This window comes from Convolutriloba macropyga, chromosome 5 (genome assembly GCF_964194025.1).
Source record: "Convolutriloba macropyga chromosome 5, txConMacr16.3, whole genome shotgun sequence".
Taxonomy (NCBI): Eukaryota; Metazoa; Xenacoelomorpha; order Acoela; family Convolutidae; genus Convolutriloba; species Convolutriloba macropyga.
Genome location: NC_134472.1, coordinates 35,293,545 through 35,316,946, shown reverse-complemented (window position 1 = coordinate 35,316,946; position 23,402 = coordinate 35,293,545). Strand labels below are relative to the sequence as shown.

Genomic DNA, 23,402 nt, shown 5'->3' with positions numbered 1-23,402 from the left:
ACCTTGGGAAACCTCTTCTTTTTGTGTGATCAAATTTTGCATGCTAAATTTATTCTTCTGGTTGAGTGCAGAGGCTTTGTCTACTTCTGCAGTCATTTGTAAGTCCTAATTGAGAAATTAAAATCTAATGTAAACTAAATAGTGGCCCTTCCTTACTCGCAGTTACATAGACGTTTCATTAGTGTTAGATTTTATTTGAAAATGGGATAGATGTTAATTTATGGTTCTTAGTTTTTGTTTTTTTTTAGTTAGTTGTTCATTTGATAAAAATATTTTTTTTCAAGTTAAGAAATTGCATTAGAGTTGATTTTTGTCTATTGTTTCGTTTCTTTATGTGTTCATTGCAGTGCAATTAAGAAATTTAATCTCACTGGTATGAGCGTTTTACCGATTTTTGTCCTTTTTCAAGACTCAAAGTTTAAATAACAAATTATGAACTATTTCGATTATGGAAGTCAATTTTGGCTCTCATTGGTGCACAATAGACAGAAGTTTGTGGATAAGCGAGTTTGGAACATTGCCGGGCCTCGTTGTTGAAATTTTTGCATTCATTTATTTTTTTTAGACCTTTGAGTGCAGTCGAACATGCGTTCTCTTTTGAAACAATGCACGCAAACTCCAAAATTACACTGAAAACCACACAGGTTTATGAGAGAAACATTTGAAAGAAAGGGCGTCGAAAAAAATTGCATTACTGAGATAGACAATTTTTCATATTTAAATTGTTGTTGTTCCTTTCCAATGAATTTTAAGTCGTGCTTTTTGTTTCATCTCAACAGTGATATCAGGAAACGCGATCTATTTTCCTGTGCTTGCTCGAATCGGAAACTCATATAAAAGCTTTAAAATACATATTAGCGTTAGAATTGGTTCAATAAATTTTTCAGTACCTCATTACTAACTAGAAACAACTTAAAGTTTCCTGGGTTGAAGTTTCTTTGATTTCATGCAAGGATCATATATGATTTCATACTGTCCATACTTGATTTCTTAGTACGATCGTTGTATGAAACCAAAGAAATCATATATGATCCTAGTACGAATACCAAGAATCATACATCTTTTTTTTGACAATATCTCAACATTTATGTTCTTTTTTTTATTTGTAGGGCTTCACCTATGTGATACCCCGGCATCAGATTGTGATCCGCCAAAAGACCATAAAGTACAATATCATTTGCAAAGTTGGGCAATAAATAAAAGAGTAAGTCCAACTAGAAAACAAAATTTTTGACATACTCTGAAGCCAGTTTATACTTATAAATGCTCATTTATAAAAAATAGTCAAGAAAAAAATTTGCAAATGACCTCAATTTCGTTTTCTGAATATGTTTAAACCACAAAGTTATTCTTTTGGCGCACGCAAAGAATTAAATGTGGATTGCAAATGCGATATGATAATTTAAAAAGCCCTTTGACTACATTATACGAGAACTTGTGGCAACAGTCAATGTTTTATGTGTCATATATGATCTTGTATGATTTCCAAGAAATTTTTTCATCTTCAATAGAAAATTATACAGTTTTTAGTCTTTGGAGTTTTTCGTATGATCTCTGTATGATTTCTAGGAAATCATATACGGTCCTTGTATGACTACCAAGAAATCATACAAATCATATATGACCTAGTATGATTACTAAGAATCATATATGACCTAGTACGAAATCAAAGAAAGTTGTATGATCGTTGACCCGGGTTCTCGTAAAGATTTTCGTGTGAAAATTTTGTCACAGCAGCTCAAAATTGTTGTAAAAATGGTTCAGTAAGAAGAGCTTTTGGATTGGTTTGTGGTTGAAAGATGATACTATTGGCAAAAAACTGTTATCTAAGTTGCTTCAGCAAGTCTGATTTTGGTATACTGTCTTCAGTGGCCTCTGGCATATTGATAAGTTCCCGTGTCCAAAGTACCCTCAAAACTGATGTAAGAGCAGGGCCATTGTCTATGGGGGGAGGAGAGCGGTGTAAGATTAGGGGGTAATGAGGGTAATAGGGATTAGATTCGCATAGATGGGCCTTCAAGAATTGGGCAAGCATTGATGGATTAGAGGCTAAGGAGATCCGGCTGAGGGTATAGAGAAGACTGTCAGTCCTCGGGTATGGAGGGCTAAAAAATGTAAGATCAGGGCTTCCAAGGGTGATAATTACCCCTACTTTTGCATTATTTTACCACCCCTCTAGATTGACTCCATTACTCCCCACTCTTGCATCGAATTACTTCCATTACCCCCCAAAATGATGTAAGAGTTTTGATGAAAAATGGCGAAAAATTCCCTCTATTAACCCCCCAAATCGTACATCTTTTTTGGGGTAAAAATTTAACACGGGTTTCTTCAGAAGTCAAAACTTCGCAATACCAAAAAACTATAAGGCTACTGGTTGCAAAACTTTCAAAAATGTTAAGTAGCATAATGTTATGCCTCGTATAAACAACCACCTAATGAGCATAATCTAATGCTCGCAAGTTGTCCAGCCAGGTAAAAAAATGAATAGAACCTAATTGTTTTCTTTTCAGAGCTAATTAATAAAGATAACTATGAACTGGAAGTGTTAAACCTGTTTGAGATACTTGATCATAATTGCTTCCGGCCTAATTCCAACATTTAAATTTGAATTAATTCTTACTCAAGCCAGAGCCGTATCAAATAGTATATAAACTCAACAACGTGCGTTTGCACGTAAAGTTCCAACCTCGCTTATTCTCATTTGAACTATACTTCTAAAAATTCAAATACTGTTCGAGAACAATTGACGGTGAGCAAAACGTATGAGTAAACAATTTTTTTTAACTCAAACCACAAATTTGACTAAGGATGCAGCATTAGATGACCAATGAGACTTGCCATTAATGAGCTTACGAGATAGGAACGACCAACAGCTAAATGAAACAACAAAAGACATTAAGTAAAAGCAGAAATCAATATCTATATGCTTCATGAAAAACATTTAGCAATCAAAACAAATAGGTATCAGACAGAACCTAAAATTATGGCATGAGTTTGTACCTCAATACAAAGAAAAAAGGATTTGTTCTTAACAGATAAGGTAACAAGGTGGACCAATTGTCGCAAACTTCAAATATCTACCGAACTTTTTTGGAATAGAAGAAATTCAAAAGTTATCAGGACAATCATTAGCCTTCAAAAGAAAAATACCAAATAAATTCACATATAACTCCTTAGTCATTCAACGGGACCTGTCATTAGGTAGAAAAAGGAAACCAGTATAGAATATTTTATGCTTCGCGAGAAGGGGTATGGGACTTGTCCGGAATGAGTTACAAGTTACAAGTTGACAAGAACAACAAGTTACATGTTTTATCAGTTACAAGTTGACAAGAAGAAAAAAATCCAACCTGAAAATAACATATGGTTATATGTGAAGTTTTTGAAACTTTTTAATTCAATGTTCAAAAATAATCAAATGTACAAAAACTATCAATTGAAATTAATATATAAATTTAGGTATATCTACATCAGGCGCCATTTATTTTCTTAAAAATTTTTAGAATATGTCAAGTGACTACAAAAAAACATCAAGTAAAGGTAGAAATAAAAAATAGTTAATATTTGACACAAAATGTCAAAGACTTTAAAACCGTAATTTTTTTCTTGCTGAAAATGTTATATATGTTTGACTGGGCTTTCGTTCAAACAGTAGGACTTGCTTTTAAGGGACAAAGTGAGCATATAAACGGACAATTTTAGCAAAATACAGAAAAACTGTGAAATTTTGTAATATAAAAGTTTTGGAATCTTTAAATAAAAAACTTAAAAAACTGCGTAACACATGAACGTCTCCCTTCTACTTTGTAAGCCAATCGGACTTCTGATTGATGAGATGAGGTCATTGGACGCCAAAAGAATAACAAAACTAGAAAAACGAGATAACTTCAATGAATCCTCACGAAAACACATTGTCGGAGCCATAAAAACCCTAACTTTTTCTCTGAAGCTTTAAAAAATTTTGTTGGGCTAAAACTGAAGGCAAATTTTATCTCTCGTTAATTTAATTTTTTAATGAAAAAAGGTTTTATGTAATTGTCTTGAAAAAATTGCAAACGTTTTTGAAATGGGCACTGCCAAATACAATCACAACGCTGTTTGTCTATAAAATTGTATGGTGACACCAAAAATGTGCTTGCTATCGCTGTGCTTTTCTTAAAGTTATGTAATTGTTACAAACCTCAGCCTGTTATACAAATTGACAAACAAAATTATCAAAGTTTCTAAACATGAATTTTTCGTTTTGGGTAAATACTTTTCTTAACTTTTGTTAAATGGAGCGAATTTTTAGTTTCAAAATAGTTTGATGGGAAGCTGGCTTAACAATAGTCATTGCGTGGAAAAAAAGTGGAAAAGTTGTTTCGTATTGTTCCAACAGCTTTTACGTATTGACTTCCAACATTTTTTGACAAAGTGGGTTGAATAAACATGTTTGGCGCCGTTTTTTCATGAAATAAAGGCTAATTTTTTTTAAGTTTAGCAAAAATTTTAGCCATCAAACTCGGATCAAACAGTTCAACAAATCGTTTCCATCCTTAACATTCAACCAAAAATAATATTGTTAACAATGTTGACATATTTATAGAAGAACTTGATCAACAGTTGAGCAAAAATTAAGGAAATTGTGCATAAAAGAACCAAAATTAAGCAAATGTTCAAAACATTTTGAACCCCGAAAAATTCCCCTGAAAAAGTGAGAAAAAAATCTTCGCTTGATGGGCTGTCTAGTGATACCACTCACAACTCTTACAATGAGTATATCGATCGGCTAAAACTGACTCAACACGAAAACCAGTTTAGCATATAGTCCCCACAAGGGTGGGGTGCTAGCAAATAACACATACATGCTTGAATTGACGTTGAATGTTTGATTGCGCATCAAAGAGAATTTCTGGAGTTAGTTGACGCAATTTTTGGATTTTGGATTAATAGTTGCCATCTTTATTACCATCTATATTATATCAATGATCCTGAAAAATTTTATTTCTTTTTATATATAGTGTTTCCTTTGCATAAGGAATTCACTGATTTGCTGCCGGCTGGAAAGCACAAAAAGTTGAAAACGAGCTCGAAACGGGCCAATTGTTCTTTTTCGAGAGTGTTTGTATGTCCTTGAAAGCAGTGCAAATGAAAAATCAAAGAAAAATTTGTGATAGTAAAGATTCACGTTAAACTTGTTGCAGCGGCTTTTTAGCAATTGCGTTGACTATTTTAGCATCCACAAAATTGTGAAAACTTGAAAAAGACTTAACAAAATTGAAAATTTAAACTCAATCAGCGTCATTGATGGAGTTTAAATTCAAAGGCATAAAAATTCAAACTTTTAAGCAATTTTTTCTCACGATTGTGAGACCACGAGGACAATCTTAAAACTAGCGTTTTTAGTTCAGAGCAACACTTTGATATCTGTTTATTTAAATTCAAAAGTTTATCAGATTAATTGTGAATATCTCAAATATCAATCGAATTTAAAAAAAGAGTTCATGATGTGAGTTTTAGTGAGATAAAGACTAAAAGAACTTTTTTGAAATTCACTTTTAATGGTTTCTTGTCACGATCAATAGCAAACAATAGTGATCAATCAGCTCTTGTTTATCAACCACTAGTTGCTAGAGTTTTTTCAGCTACCGTTGAGATAACAACAATTGGATAAATTAGACCACAGAGAAATTGATTAGACGTTTTCCTAAGCCACTCTTTCCACGACCTAGGAAGCGAGTGGCGGAAAAAATATTCTATTCAATTTCAGTGGATTTTAAGTTATTCAACTGTTGCTATCGCAGAGCGTGAGTTTATTAAAATCATTAATACACAAATTTTATCGCGCTCTCCAAGTTTATTCAACTACTCGGCTTCGCTTCGAAGTTTGATAAGTTCACGGTGGGGATAACAACAGATTAGTATAGGTTCAAAGTTTTCGTTCTCCGAGTTCACCTCAGTGCTTATTGAAACATTAGGGGCGATGATGAGGTCGGAGTACTAACTGAGACTACTTGCTGCACTTGCGAGGAATCTTCCGACTTTTCTGGAATCCCTTCGCCTTCTAATGCAACAATTTCAGGTCCGAAAAGTTTCTTCAATTTCTTGTAGAGAAGCATAGCACTTAATTGATAATGGCCCTGCTGCAGGTACGAATTCATTTTCTCCAATAGTTTTCCATGGTCCATGTACAGCATGATTTCTGCCAAAATATCAACATTTTCTAGCTCAAGAGTATTGTCAGCATTTCCTCGCCCAAACAACCTCATGAGTGCGTCCCTTTTAGCAGTTTCCAGGTCTCTCACGATAAACTCTTGCTTGAACTGTTGCTCTGCCAAGACACATATTCTATCCAAGACGCTCATACTATCTCCAAGTTCCTGCTCACGGTAATTCATAGAAGGGTTATACTCTAACAGAAATTCGAGTATTTTATCCAAACGGTTTCTAATGATATCTTGGCTGTCAGTCGAATTCGGATGTCGAAGAGAGTTTTGAACTGACATTCGAAAATCTCTGCATATAAATTCGGACAAGTAATCAGCATGTACTTCAAGTTCTTCTGTTAAGAAATTGTACCAAGACGTTCCAATGTCTGTTAAGAAAGCTACTATTATCTGTTTATCAAGCTCATGCCGCTTAGATCCAACCTGAGCCAGTTCGACGTGTGTAAGAAGTTGTAAATAGAACTTAGAGTTGAAGTACTTCATTTCTAGTCTGGTATCTAATCTTGACGACCTCTTAAATGAGTACTCTTCCTCAATCTGTTGAAAAATCGATAGCTGACTGTCGTTGTCGTTGATGAAGAAACTGGATGAAGAACTGCCAGGGAGCACATCATCCACATCAAGTAGGTTTTCTCTAGGAATTGACACTGCTTCCTTGCTCCTACTGTCTTCACTAACCGACGGTATGTGTACACTGAAGGTCAAATGAAGTTTCTTCTTTCTCAGAGAAATATGCTCAGAGCCTTAAAAAATTTTAAAAGTTAGATCATTTTACAACTTACGTTCAACTAGAAAAAAAATGAAATCGACAATTTACATCTTTGTTTAATTTTTGTGCATCATATCTTCCCAATTGTTTCCACTGACATAGTTTCAGGAGGTAATTTTATTTGGAACCATTTCATAAACGCACTCTTGGCCGAAAATTCATTTTCCAAATTTTATAACGGACGTTCCAAAAATGGAGTTGTAATGCTCGCTCTCCAACTTACAACAAGAAGAGCTTTACACCGCCTAGTTCGTTTTAGCGGTTCGGGATATTATGATTTTGCAGTTTGATTTTGTAAAATATTTCTGCTATTTTTTTCACCGCTGCATCACAAAATCGGGGCTTACGCATATTTGCTAAATTTTTTCAATATGAAATTGGATTGCGTTTGCTGCAGATCACACAACACGAGATATCTTTATGTATTCCAGTTAAATCTGATAGTGAAACAAACCGAAAAAAATAGGTTTCTGAGACCAGTTAATGAAAAATAATTTTATATGAAGTTCAAGCTGGGTTTTGTACCCTGTATTTACGTGTTGCAACACCAGAAGCTGGGGTATTAAAAAGTAGAGTTAAAGCTCAAGTATTTTTAGTGACATGTTACAGTAACATTTTATTTACTGCTCAAGAACAACGCTCCTCAAGAATGTTGAATGTACAAAAGATAGTAACACCTTATTTTTTGCTCAAGTCAGTTTCTTTCTGCAAGAGTGTTGTCAAGTTATAAGAAAAAGGCGTGAATTGTGGCTGTTCTTTTCCAGCCTTTATTGTGCTGCTGTTATAGCTTTTCTTATTCCTTTTACAATGTGGCCATAACCGTACCTAAAACTGGAAATAAAAAACTGTAACTCTTAATATGACTATGTAGTTGCAGTGGCAACACATGGAGGATGAAAAAGAACAACCAGTACATTTTTTTGTTTTCGCATTCTATTAGAACACAAATGGTATTGCATATTTAGTATAGTCATTTTCCAAATCATCAGGTAACAAGAACTAAATTTCAGGCCATTTGTTTTTCAAACAAAAACTTTTCTACGCCTTCAAAAAGTTTACTGCACTTGGTAATAAGTTACCAAGTGCAATAAACAAGGAACAAAACTTTGAAAGAATTACAAAAAAGTATCTTTCTTCCTCTCGTTTTCTCTTTCTCTCTTTCTTCCTCTCGTTTACATAAAAACCACCGCACAACAAAGCAAACACAGCCTTCAGGGCTGCTATCACAAATTCTTGATAACGATATGTTGGTTTGACTTTGACAACACAATAAAAGTTTTCAAGACATTAATGAACCGATTTTAGGGAATACTGCAGAAAGTTTGCCAGATTTTGACATGTTCCAACATCTATATAATCTATATAGTTCTATCTTTTACTTGACAATTTTTTGTAATCTGTAGCAGGAAAAAATAATTTTTCAAGAAACTTTTTTCAACAAAAAGAAAAATAATCTTTGTGATGGTGGAGATAATATAAAACAGTGGCATTGAGTGAGCTAAAGCAGCAGACAGTGTGTTACACAAAAGAACCTTTGTAGAATTTCATTCGGTTTGGCTATTTGATAACCTTGAGTTCTAACAGTTTTCAGGAAACAATTATTTGTTCACTTTATCTATTTTGCATCTGCTGGAGGTGAATGTACTTATTGAAACATCCTGGTTTTAATCATCCTAATTTGAGTCTTGCATAGCAATCATATAATTCCTTTCTGTCTCTAGTTTCTCCTTTGAGCCTAAATAAATATTAAGTTAAATTGTATCAAGTTTTCTTATCAGTAGACTTGTTTTCGCTAAGGATACTTTACATCTAGAAGACCTAGTCCTAGTGAAGTCCTAGTCTATTTAAAAGAGACGCATCCGTCTCAAAAATGTATTGGAACACAAAAAATAGTATCCCATGGCGCAGTTATAACCCAAAAAACAAGCACTGCTCAGCATCGAGCCGTTTTGAAGAAAAACGAAACTTGCTATTCCAGCTAAAGAGGGAATTTGGATCAATATTCTTGGCGAAGCAAACCTAATAAGCTAACCTTGCCTCCAGAACCGGTCTAAAAATTAAATGACGGAAGAAATGAAGGAGATTGATGAATCAGGAATGGGTTTGAAAGAACTCCTTGTTTAATAAATGCCAATAGATTAAGGTCATCAGGTTTTTGCGTGGAGATCCACCATTGGAAAGGAGTGGTAGTAAAGCCGTTTGAATGTCAAATTTGTGTCTTGAAGCTGTGAAACGTAGAGTTTTTTGCTCACAAAATTCAATCTACGAAATCGATCGAAGAAGACAATGAAAAGACTCTGGGATATCCTCGACACGTATCTTCACCAGGAGGCGAAAAATAACTTTCGACATGTAGTTTTTGCGTACACAAAATCAATTAACAGAACTCATAGAAAAGTTTTACGAGTTCTTAAGAGATCATAGTAGTCATGAGTAGCTTATAAAACGAGATGAATTTATTGCAAACATGCTTGAGGGTGAAATACAGTTTGAGTTGCTGAAATAAACGATCACACTCAAACAAGTAATGGAATTAGCAATTAACAATGAAATGGAAATGGAAAACCTATGAAAAATATGTGGGCCTTCGGCTTGTACGTTCAGCTCAGCCTATAGAACTATTTGTGGTAACCTAAACATCGTCAATCTTTTCCGGCGCAGTGGAAACAATGCAACAATTGTTTTTCCTCTGGGTAAAAATAAAGACATTTTTCGTCTGGGTAAATTTAGCTCAACCCAAACGCTGGTTGTAAAACTTTCAAACACTTGGAATTGTAGAATCACGATGATGACAAATTCAAAACTGAAGGCCGACACTATTTTTAGCAAACAGTTTTTAACAAAAAATAGGCGGGAACAAGAAAAACAAGCTCTAGAGTTTCGTTTTAAACTTGCTCAAATCATGAATATCAACAGTTCAGATACTGAAATTAGATCAGCTAGGCTGTTTTCAGGAACGAAATGATTGATACTAACTTATGAATAGAAGAAAAAAGTCGCCTACTAACGAACTCTCCTGATTTCAGTTGACTACAATCAAGTAAAATTTTGCGTGTACTATCGTTGAATTGTCGTTCATAATTAAGTATGGTGCTGGATGATATCCTCCTGAAAACTATTAATCCCGATATTATTTGACTCACAGAAACCTGGGTAAACCCAATTATCAAAAACAAAGAAGTCTTAATTTGTCAATCACATTCAATCCAGTCGCGATCAGATAGAAAACTTGGACCGCATGGGGGCGTCCTAATAGCACACCGAAACACATTATCATGCAAAATGGAGGTTCTGCGAACAAATTCAGATTTCATTTGTTGCTGCTTATACATTTTCAAGGAGGTTACAGTCGTTTTTATCACCATTTATAAACCACCAACTGACAACAAATATAGACTCAGTTCAGATTTGATCTGCAGAAGCATTCAAGAGATTGTCAGAGGTGTCCAAGATTATCAAGACCCATTGAATCCTTTATTTCTCTTTAAATGGTGACATTAACTTCACTCATACAGATTGGCTTGCTTAAAGTAGTAATTGTTCAAACGAAAAAGCAGTTTCGAAAGATTACAAAAAATTAAATCTGTCATCACTGCAGTCTCATGCAAGCTCGCTGGATATTTTTTATACTAACAATGCTAATTTCTGTAGCGAAAAATTAGAGGAAAAATCGTTCTCAGATCACAAGATTTGTTAGCTGAAACTTTGATTGAATATGCTGAGCAAGAAGCCTTGCCTAAGAAAACATTTAAATCTTGGCAAAGCTAATTGGGACAAATTTACGATTATTTTAAATTTTCAATGCCTTCATCTGGCTCAATTGATGATATTGTTGACAACTTTTACCATAAATTAGAACTAGCGTCTTCTATTGCAATTCCACTCAAAATTTCTAGAAGAAACAATGCGCCTTCTTACATGACCTCTAACAATACCCATTTAAACAATAAACTCGAAACAGCTTTGAAAAATTTTCAAAACGCAGAGAAAATTTCAAAAATTAGAGAAGAATTATCCATTTCTCTAAATGATGACAAGAAAATTTTCGTTGAAAAAAGCGAGGTCTGGGCAACAAACGATGCATATAAATTGATGAGACAAATAACCAAACAGCCAGCTCTGCCTGAGAAAATGGTGTACATGGAAAAAACAGTTTTTGGGTACAAGAGCCTTAAAGAATGTTTGAACAACTATGTCGCTTCAGTTTTTGGTCAAGATGGTTCTGAAATTTTTATTCCATTTAATCAAAGTCCAGAAATATTTCATGATGACATTCAGTTTATCAAAGCGGTTATGAGCGAGAAAATCAAATACATAGGTTGTTGCCAGTTATTTTGATGGAATCAGCCCACAATTTCTGAAGTCTGCTTTTTCGTACATTTCGAAGCAACTTTTGTTTTTCTTCAGTTGATGTGTTAGCAAATGTGAATTTCCCAGTTTCTGAAAAAAGTGCATGCACGACCCCATTTCAAAAGCGGCAGCAAATTAAATATCAGGAACTACCACACGATTGCCAAGCTTAGCTGCTTGTCGCTACTATTTTTGAGCGTAGGGTGTATAAAACAGTTCTCGATCTTTCTGCAACAAAAACTTTGCGTAGAGCAACATGGTTTCGGGAAAAATTGTTCAGAGATCAATCAATTGCTTCGCTACTGCAACAGGTTGTATGATTTACTGGAAGCAAACAAAATGCCATTAACAGTGTATCTAGACATAGCAAAAGCCTTTGATACCATTATTTATAATATCATACTTCTAAAAATATGTCAAGTGGGAATGGATAGTGCTTTCTTTTTTTGAGGTTTTTTGCGTCATATTTAACTGATCGACAACAGAGAATTGTAATGTCTTGCGGATTTTTGACCAATCACCTGCGGTGGGCCTCAAAGGTCAATTTTTACATTGTTTCTTTATTCCGTTTGTATAAACGACCTACCCGAAATAATTGTCAATGAGTTCTACATATACGCGGATGACATAAAAACCGTCAGCAATGTAGACAATCAAATGCAGCTCAAAAGATATTGAAAATGGTATTGTTTGGAGCAAGGAGAATTGGTTAAACTTCAATTTCGATAAGTTTAAAAACGTGCATTTTTCCTTACGTAAAAATCGAAACAAGAAAATTTTGCGTTTTCCCAGCAAATGAACCATATCACAGAAAATACACTTCAAAGACTTGGGCATATATACTGCAGAAAATTTATCATGGGATTATCACTTAGATTTTGTTCTACTAAAAGTCAATCAGAAGCTTGCTTATCTAAAAGGATCAATTCCAATTGAAACAAAATTGTCAGTCAAATGCAACTTAGTCAAAATTTATAGAATAGCAATCTTGTTTTTTGGATTAAATTTTTGGTACGCCAGTAAAACTATCTACAGGCAAATGGAAAAGCTTCAGAGAAAAAGGTTTAAACGGATGAAATCAAACAGTCATTTTACTGAAAAGGAATACAATGATTGGCTTAGTAAATTTACTACCGATAACATATCAATTTGTCTTTTTTGATCTCTTAGTTTTAAACAGAGTTTTCACAAGAAAACTTCCACTTGAGGCAGAGAAATTTTGGCAACTAAGAAATGGACATCCGAAAACATAATCCAACGAGAAGAAAATTGTATACTCAAGGGAATGTAATCGCAAGGGAATGTAATTTTTTCCAACGAGTTACAGACTTGAACAAATCGATGTCACTGGTGCGTAATTTTCCCAACTATAACCCATAAAAGGATTCACAAATTCAAAGGAGAAGTCAAAGAATATCTATTTGATTTAGCTGAGAAGAATTTCAATTACAAATTGTACCCATATGGATGGACAGTGTTTGAAGGAAATTAATTTCAAGCCCCGTTAGGGACTTACTAAGCTTGGTGAAAACCAATTTTAGTGAAATTCATTATTGTTATTTTTTTTATGATTGTTATTTTTATTATTAGTATTATTATTATTATCATTATTATTATTCTTATTATTATTATTATTAATGTTATTATTATAAATTATTGTAGAATAAAAAACTACATCTCTAAAATATGTAAAAAGTCAAATCGATCATATCATTATTCAACTTCAATGCCACAAAAAAACTAAATATTTGACAGTTCCCCAGAACTTATCGCAAAAAGAGAAACTGAAATGCCCAAGACTCACATAACCTAATCTCTTTAACGAAAACTTATTTCTTTACATCAAAAATGGAGAGAGTACCTATTTACGCAGAGCAATTAGAAAACAGAGATCTTGGAAAAAAACATTTTCCGAAAAACACACAATCCATTTGGACAGAAGTTTCGATGGAAGTTTCAAATCACCAATAACGATCACCGTAAAAAGAGATAAATTTGTCAAATTTTTACTTGATTTCAATTTTCTCACAGAATTATTCGAATCGCTCAATATTAAAAATAAAATGCATACAATTCAACATCAATTACATCAAAATCCAATTCACAAAACAGCTTGTTAATCCATTTTGTATCTTTCAAACGCGTAGAGCTCAGCTAATTCATACCCAGAAACATTACACCATTGCAAATTCAATTTTATAAGCTGTGTACCTAATGCTATTTATAGATTCATCACTGGTTTGCACTCTCTAACAGATATGACAGCAACTTTTTCAAAAAGCAATGGACTACACGCATATTGTTTTCTGGATGTCATAAAAGTTATTAATTGTAGCAAATCAGATCATATAAAATAAGTTTTTAAATGTCTCCGCAAACTCAATACAGATACACTACGGAATAACTTTTTTAATTTTCATTTTGCTAGTACCAGAAATAAACGGCTCGGGTTTGAAATCAGTCACACAATTTTTTTTTCATTGGAAACAAAAACAACAATCTTTAATTTGTCAGCACATAAATAGCATCTTTATTTTGGCTCAGTACAATACTTTGAGAAGTTTATACCAATTATTGCACAATTATTATGATAGAGCAGACTTGCTTGATTCTACTTTCCTTCCAATCAAAAACCAAATAGCACGCGCAACTGAAAACACACTTTAAAACATACATGGAACGGCGAATCAAATGCAACGACTCTCATCCCAGTAAAGGTGCAGTAATAAAACAACAATCAAAGAAGCTTGAAAGACGATTGCATGTGCTTCATTTTTCCCTAATATGTTTGGTGACGCATTAGTATCAAAAATTAGACTGTTTTTGCAATTTGGCTGATTGAATATTATCCGTGCTGGTCATCGAGCATTATCGTCAGCATTGAAAGAACATCGTTCAATTAAAGTTTTACGCAGCAAATCAACCAGATGGGATTATCTATTTTTGCTTTTCAAATGTAACAAAGATTGATAGATATTTTTTGCGCCAACCAAAAAACCCACCAGCAACAGTCACAAAAAATATGACAAAGGTTTTTGGTCGCAACAATTAACCGCATTAGTGACGCGATTGTAGCATCTCATGCAAATTTTCACGCCGAAAGTTATAAATTGCAGCAAAATAACGCGGTAAACATATAACATTCCGAGTAATGCGCGCATGCAGCTCTTACAAATCCTTTCAACTTGTTTTTTTTGCTTTAAATGCCAGTAGAAATCAATTGTCATTTAAATCGACTGGATTGGAGCAAAAACTTTCATCCACACCATCTTCATCTGCCAAATAACAAAAAAATTGCAATCTGCTCCGTTCTTGTTTCGCTCAGTTCCAGAGCTGCAGCCCTAAAAATTGACAGCTTGCATTCTCCAAAGTGACCAGCAAAAACGCAAAGAGGTCAACACCTAAATTGATTAATACTGGAGAGACCTCGACGTTTGTTCGAGATATGTGTGTATCAACGAACGAGTTGCCATCCCCAAAAATATTTTAGGGAGCAGTGCTGAAATTGATTCAGTTGACCATCCGGAAGTTGGGGGATGACTTTGCTCTGCCAGTTTGCGTTTTTGCAGTTTATGCTCGGCGATCTTTTATCAAAAGGGCGCCAAATTGTAAATCCTGCTGATTATTTATAAAAAAATTGAAGCAATGATAACAGTGTCCCACTGGCAGGCTTATTTATATTGCTCTAAACCGAATACGGCAATTCAATTATTTTTTGTTTGACAGTCGTTTTCCTAATGAAGAAATTATTGGAATCTTTACTTAGTCAGGTTTTAAAAAACATTCAAAATATCCAGCTAATGAAGTCTTTACAAAAAATAATTGTTCAACATCTAAATTGATTAATACTGGAGAGACCTCAACATTCGTTTGAGATATGTGTGTATTAACGAACGAAATGCAATTCCTCAAAATAAATTTGGGGGCAAGGCTGAAATTGATCCACTTGATTATCCGGAATTTGGAGGACGACTTTGCTCTGCCAGTTTGCGATTTTGCCGTATGTGCACGGCGATTTTTTTTAAAATCAAAAGTGCGCCAAACTATAAATCCTTTGAAGCAATGATACCAGCGTCCCATTGGAGGGCTTATCTAGATTGCTCTAAACCGATTGAGGAAATTTAGTTGAAATGTGTTTGATAGTCGCGTTCTTAATGAAGCAATCCAGGTTTACTATTTGCCAGGTAATAAAAACGTATCCAAAATTTCCAGCTGATGAAGTCTTTGCAAGAATTAATTGTTCAAGTTTTATGAAATTTTTGGAAGAAAAAAAATTTGATGAAGGATTTGCCAGCAACTCGCTTAGATCATTTACACTGTCTTTCAGAAATTAAAATTTTTTATTCATTCACAAAAACATTGATACAATGTCCTGAGGCATTGCTTCAGTTCAAAGATTTAAACAAACAATTAAACAACGTCTAAACGGCTTCAACCAAATTATTGGAAAAAAATTATTTTGGTTGCATGAAAATAACAGGCAAAGACAACAAAAAAATTAAAGTAATGAGTACAATCAATTGTTCTTCATTTTCGCCTGCGACCAAAAAGTACAAAAGCAACAACAATTCAAGTACATTAGGTTAGACTAGCAAAAGCACTTCTTAAATACATAAGTCATTGGACAATTAGTTTAGATTTCCCTTAAGAAGGTAATTTAAATCACTATTTAGACAACGACACTGTACCAGTGACAGGTTACTTGAACAAAAAAGGGTGGTTGACTGAAGATCAAAGCAACCTCCTGAAAAAGTATGCCTTGAAAAAACTCAAAAAGATGATGGAAAACGATACTAAGAAGATACAAACACCTCAGTTTCTCGCTTCGCCCAAAACTAAATAATCACATATCAGGGAGAAAAGTCGGGTTGAACAATTTTCCACATACATCATTTGTTTAAGAACCCGGATTGCCTGAAAAAGTAGGCAGTAAAGGCGAATCCGTAAAAACTGGAAGAAAAGCCCAGCGAAATTTTAAGTGTGGTTTTCTGCTCAAAAACGTTTGCTCCCCTATGACATGACGCCATAGGAGAAAAGCAATAGTCATATTAAATACTTGACAAATATGTATAGAACTCTCACAATACCTTTGGAGCGTCATCGGCGATTTCGAAGGTTTCAATAGAAATAACGGCACTCAGACCAACCAAATCACATAACGCGCAATATCGCCACAACTCAACTAATAATAAGCAGCCCAGCAAGTTTGTCAACAACAGAATTATAACTTTCATCCATACCATCTTCATCTGCCTAATAACAAATGAAAATTTCAATCTACTCCAGTCTTGTTTCGCTCAGTTCCAGAGCTGCAACCCTAAAAAATGACAGCTTGCATTCTCCAAAGTGACCAGCAAAAACGCAAAGAGGTCAACACCTTTATTGATTAATACTGGAGAGACCTCAACAATTGTTCGAGATATGTGTGTATCAACGAATGAGTTGCCATCCCCCAAAATATTTTAGGAGGCAGCGCTGAAATTGATCAACTTGACCATCCGAAAGTTGGGGGATGATTTTGCACTGCCAGTTTGCGTTTTTGCCGTTTATGCTCGGCGATTTATTTTATCAAAAGAGCTAAACTGTAAATCCTGCTGATTATTCGTAAAGAAATTGAATCAATGAAAACAGTTTCCCATTGGAGGGCTAATTTATATTGCTCTAAACCTTAAAAGGAAATTCAATTATTTTTGGTTTGACAGTCGCTTTCTTAAGGAAAAAATTCTGGAATCTTTTTCAGCCAGGTTTTAAAAAAATTTCAAAATATCCAGCTAATGAAGTTTTTACAAAAAATAATTGTTCATTACCTAACTTGATTAATACTGGAGAGACCTCAACATTTGTTTGATATATGTGTGAATTAACGAACGAGTTGCCATTCCTCAAAATAATTTTGGGGGCAAGGCTGAAATTGATCCACTTGATTATCCGGAATTTGGAGGACGACTTTGCTCTGCCAGTTTGCGATTTTGCCGTATGTGCACGGCGATTTTTTTTAAAATCAAAAGTGCGCCAAACTATAAATCCTGCAGAAAACTTAAAAGATTTTGAAGCAATGATACCAGCGTCCCATTGGAGGGCTTATCTAGATTGCTCTAAACCGAATGAGGAAATTCAGTTGAATTGTGTTTGATAGTCTCGTTCTTAATGAAGCGATCCAGGTTTACTATTTGCCAGATATTAAAAATGTATTCAAAATTTCCAGCTGATGAAGTCTTTGCACGAGTTATTTGTTAAAGTGTTATGAAATTTTTAGAAGAATATACACTTGATGGAGGATTTTCCAGAAACTCGCTCAGATCATGTACACTGTCTTTCAGAATTTAAAATTTTTTTTTCAATCACAATAAAAATTGATACAATGTCACCGAGGCTTTGCTTCCGTTGAAAGATTTAAACAAACAACTAAACAACGTCTAAACGACGTCAACAAACATAATTGGAAAAAATAATTTGTTTGCATGAAAATAACATGCAAAGACAACAAATAAAAATTAAAGAAATGAGTACAATCAAATGTTTTTCAATTTCGCCTGTGACCAAAAAGTACAAAAGTAACAACAATTCAAGTACATTAGGGTAGAGTAGCAAATGCACTTCTTAAATACATAAGTCATTGGACAATTAGTTTAGATTTCGATAAAGAAGGTAATTTAAATCACTATTTAGACAACGACACTGTACCAGTGACAGGTTACTTGAACAATAAAGGGTGGTTGACTGAAGATCAAAGCAACCTCCTGAAAAAATAAGCCTTGAAAAAAACTCAAAAAGATGATGGAAAACGATATTAAGAAGATACAAACACCTCAGTTTCTCGCTTCGTTCCTCGTCCAAAACTAAATAATCACATATCAGGGCAGAAAAGTCACTTGATTTAAAATTGGCCGGAGAATCGTCCAAACAATCAAAATGAAAATGCAAATGTCTTAGCGAGATTTCGGGACAGGGATCAACGGTAGACTTTGGTGTCGGGTTGAACAATTCTCCACATATATCATTTGTTTAAGAACCCGGATTGCCTGAAAAAGTAGGCAGTAAAGGCGAATCGGTAAAAACTAGAACAAAAGCCCAGCGAAATCCTAATTGTGGCTTTCTGCTCAACAACGTTCGAACCCCTATGATATGACGTCATAGGAGAAAAGCAATAGTCATATTAAATACTTGACAGATATGTATAGAATTATATTAAAAATACGCCGCCGAACTCTCAGAATACATTCGGAGCGTCAACGGCGATTTCAAATGTTTTAATAGAAATAACGGCACCCAGACCAACCAAACCACATAACGTGCAATAGCGCCACAACTCAACTAATATTAAACAGCCCAGCAAATGTGTCACAAACACAATTATAACTTTCATCCACACCATCGTCATCTGCCTAATAACAAATAAAAATTTCAATCTACTCCGTTCTTGTTTCGCTCAGTTCCAAAGCTACAGCCATAAAAATTGACAGCTTGCATTCTCCAAAGTTACCAGCAAAATTTTGAAGAGGTCAACACCTATACTGATTAATACTGGAGAGACCTCAATGTTTGTTCGAGATATGTGTGTATCAACGAACGAGTTGCCATCCCCCAAAATATGTTAGGAGGCAGTGCTGAAATTGATCCAATTGACCATCCGGAAGTTGGGGGATGACTTTGCACTGCCAGTTTGCGTTTTTGACGTTTATGCTCGGCGATTTATTTCATCAAAAGGGCGCTAAGCTGTAAATCCTGCCGAGTATTCATAAGGAAATTGAATCAATGAAAATATGTTTCCCATTGGAAGGCTTATTTAAATTGCTCTAAACCTAATAAGAAAATTCAATTAATTTTTGTTTGACAGTCGTTTTCTTAAGAAGGAATCTTGGAATCTTTACTTAGCCAGGTTTTAAAAAAGATTCAAAATATCCAGCTAATGAAGTCTTTACAAAAAATAATTGTTCAACATCTAAATTGATTAATACTGGAGAGACCTCAACATTCGTTCGAGATTTGTGTGTATTAACGAACGAAATGCAATTCCTCAAAATAAATTTGGGGGCAAGGCTGAAATTGATCCACTTGACTATCCGGAATTTGGAGGACGACTTTGCTCTGCCAGTTTGCGATTTTTCCGTATTTCCACGGCGATTTTTTTAAAATCAAAATTGTGCCAAACTGTAAATCCTGCTGAGAACTTAAAAAGATTTTGAAGCAATGATACCAACGTCCCATTGGAAGTCTTATCTAGATTGCTCTAAACCGAATGAGGAAATTCAGTTGAATTGTGTTTGATAGTCGCGTTCTTAATGAAGCAATCCAGGTTTACTATTTGCCAGGTAATAAAAACGTATTCAAAATTTCCAGCTGATGAAGTCTTTGCACGAGTTATTTGGTAAAGTGTTATGAAATTTTTAGAAGAATATACATTTGATGGAGGATTTTCCAGAAACTCGCTTAGATCATGTACACTGTCTTTCAGAAATTAAAATTTTTTTTTTTCAATCACAATAAAAAATTGATACAAGGTCACCGAGGCATTGCTTCCGTTGAAAGATTTAAACAAACATTTAAACGACGTCTAAACGACGTCAACAAAAATAATTGGAAAAAAAATAATTTGGTTGCATGAAAATAACATGCAAAGACAACAAATAAAAATTAAAGAAATGAGTACAATCAATTGTTTTTCAATTTCGCCTTTGACCAAAAAGTACAAAAATAACATCAATTCAAGTACATTAGGGTAGACTAGCAATGCACCTCTTAAATACATAAGTCATTGGACAATTAGTTTAGATTTCGATAAAGAAGGTAATTTAAATCACTATTTAGACAACGACACTGTACCAGTGACAGGTTACTTGAACAATAAGGGCGGTTAACTGCAGTTCGAAGCAACCTCCTGAAAAAAAAGCCATGAAAAAAATTCAAAAAGATGATGGAAAATGATACTAAGAAGATGCAAACACCTCAGTTTCTCGTTCGTTCCTCACCCAAAACTAAAATAATCACATATCAGGGCAGAAAAGTTTATTGATTTAAAATTGGCCCGAGAATCGTCCAAACAATCAAAAAGAAACCGCAAAGGTCTCAGCGAGACTTCGACACAGGGGTTGACGGTAGACTTTGGGCGTCGGGGTTGAACAATTCCCCACATACATCATATGTTTAAGAACCCGGATTGCCTGAAAAAGTAGGCAGTAAAGGCGAATCGGTAAAATATGGAACAAACGCCCAGCGAAATCCTAATTGTGGCTTTCTGCTCAAAATTGTTCGCTCCAATATGACATGACGACATAGGAGAAAAGCAATAGTCATATTAAATACTTGACAAATATGTATATAATTATATTAAAAATACGCCGCAGAACTCTCACAATACATTTGGAGCGGCATCGGCGATTTCCAATGTTTTAATAGAAATAACGGCACCAAGACCAACCAAACCACAAAATGTTCAATGGCGCCACAACTCAACTAATATTAAGCAGCCCAGAAAATGTGTCACGAACACAATTATAAATTCATATAATAAATATGAATAATATTTAAAAAATAATGCTCAGCAAAAGAGCAATCACAACACTTTAATTACTTATTACGCCTCTCAATTTCAGTGAAAATTCTATTACCATGTTTTACCATGATCTTGGCAAGCTTAATTAAGAAGTTTTCTTGATACAGCTTGATGAGATCATGGCAAGACCTTACCATGATGTACCAAGGACTTTTGTCCTATCAGGATCTTGGTAAGATGATCCATGTTTTGTCAAGACTGTCAAGACCTTGCATGTCTTGGCAAGGTGCATCAAGTTCTCTTTCTTTGGGTTAACTTCATACATTGGCAAACAATCATTGCTGTTGCGAACAAACAAGATTTCTTGAATATCGATTTTGATGAAGGCACAAATGCGGTTAAAAAAACGACAAGACAACTTTGAAGGATTATAGCCGTAATTCCGTTGATTATGACCGCTTTTAGGAATTGTCACCTCCTCCGGTAGATGAAGCTGATTTAGACCTGCAATAGTCAGCCCCCTGATCCACGTATTCGACCTCTCATTGCACCCACACCAACATTTGAATACGAAGATTACGAACGTGAGGTCATCATGTTGGTATTTGATGTGCAAATAAAAACAACGTGGAAGACTTACTGCATCTCCAAACTAACCCTGGTCGAGATTTGGTCGAAAAATAATGTAAGAATTGCGGTGATTAGCGGTTAACAATAAAAAATTTCACCACAAAGCGCCCGCATCTTTTGGCGATGAATGCGGTTTTCAGCGGTGAATTTTTGTAAGATTTGCAATTTTTAGCGCTGAAATTTTTATTTTCACCGCATTCACCGGATTTCATACAAAATTTTAACTGCCGTAAACGGGTTCGAACTTCTCATCTCATGCATGTCAACCATTTATTGTTCCGCTGCGCCATTTCTGACTAACTTATGACATTTTTTGAGAGTATAAATCAGATTCAATAAACATGCAATAAACGAGCAAATGCGTTGAAATTTTGCAAAATTTGCATTTTTAGCGGTGAATTTTTTATTTTCACTGCTTAAGCTTTGAAAAAAAATAATTAACGGCTCCCAACGGGAAGCGGTGAAATTTCATCGCTAAAATCCGCAAATCTTACCAAAATTCACCCTAAAAAACTTACAGTAAATTTATCGCTGATTTTTTGTAGGATTTGCGGTTCCTTGCGTTGAATTGTTTTTTTCCACCACATTCATCGCATCCAAAGCTAAAAATCGCAATTCTTACATCTTTTCACCGCATTCACCGCAAATCTTACATTTTTTAAGCGAATTTTAGCCTTGAAACCTCGACCCCGGAATTAGGCTTCCAATTTTCTTTCAAGTGCAACTCCTTAAAAAACATGCGTTCGTGCTCATCGCTAAATTTGAAAAATCCCAAATATAACCAATTCGTTTTCTAATATATTATAATGTTCAATGTATGTTGCTTTGAATTTAAGAATACACTGACGCTCATCAAGTTTTTCAACTATCATACACTTGGTACACCATTAATTGCTAATCTGTTTATTTGTGGATTTGTATCGTATCAAAAATCCCTGAAATTCAGATTGCAGTTCTGTTTAATTATATAAAAAAACTCAGTTCTTCTCTTCTAAACTATTATTCTCTCTGGTAGTAGCACATTGAAATCAGTTGCATAATAAAGCACATTGAAATCAGTCGCAATAAAGCACATTGAAATCAGTTGCATCTTGTGAATAAAGAAACATCATTTTGACTTTGCTCAAAGTTTCTACAGCTAAAATACGTTGGTTATGTCAAAAAACATCTGTCCTGTAATAATAGAATGCACATTTTGCTTTCAACTTTGCTGAACATCTCTGAAACTCATGATTTACGGTACATAAAGACTATGTTGACAATGTCGACGAAAAGCAATTTACCTCACCATGAAAACATGATATCTATCAACTTTGCGTAAAAACATACAAGAAACTTGAAGTAAAAGGTAAATTTATTGAAACGAAAATTACTAAATTTACTCAAGCAATGGAAAACGTTATGTTATCTTCAATCAAAACCCATGATACGAGTCTTCAAGGTAGGCCAAGTGCTTCCAATTTTGACGCAGTATTTCAAACGGATGACTATGAGTTAGTAAGTTCTTTTCCAAAAAATCTTTTAAAAAGAAACGATAATTTGGTAGCAGCGTTATAGCAAAACTGGAGAACGATAAATCCATGCCTGCTGATTGCTCTTTTCATGCTTATAGGCAATCAACGACTGACGAAAAGCTCAAAGTTTTCTTTTAATTGAAGACAAAAACATGAAAACAATAATTGTGCAGGATGGAACAAACAATGTTTTGAAGCAGGGAAAAAATGCAAGTCAAAACTTTAAAGAACACAAGAAGTTGGTAGATAAATGCATCAAAAAGTTTGATCCGGACGTATGTGTAGTTTGTGAAATGCTTCTACTGAAATGTGCAGTTCAGAATAAGGAAAAAAAAACGAACTGATCAACGAATTTAAGTTTATTCACGACTATTAGGCTAATAACTCATCGGTTACGATTCTTTCGCTCAATGCAAATTTCAAAGGATTAAATATCA

General features: G+C 34.5%; 1 protein-coding gene across 1 annotated transcript in view; it reads right to left on the bottom strand.

Moving 5' to 3' along the window:
* Positions 1-5,638: 5,638 nt before the first annotated feature.
* LOC142339978 (uncharacterized) overlaps positions 5,639-23,402 on the bottom strand; it is a 90,666-nt gene continuing 72,902 nt past the window's right edge. Inside the window, exon 3 of the mRNA XM_075390356.1 lies at positions 5,639-6,952. Coding sequence (XP_075246471.1) covers positions 5,946-6,952 — 1,007 coding nt within the window. The 3' untranslated portion in view covers positions 5,639-5,945. The remainder of the gene's footprint in view (positions 6,953-23,402) is intronic.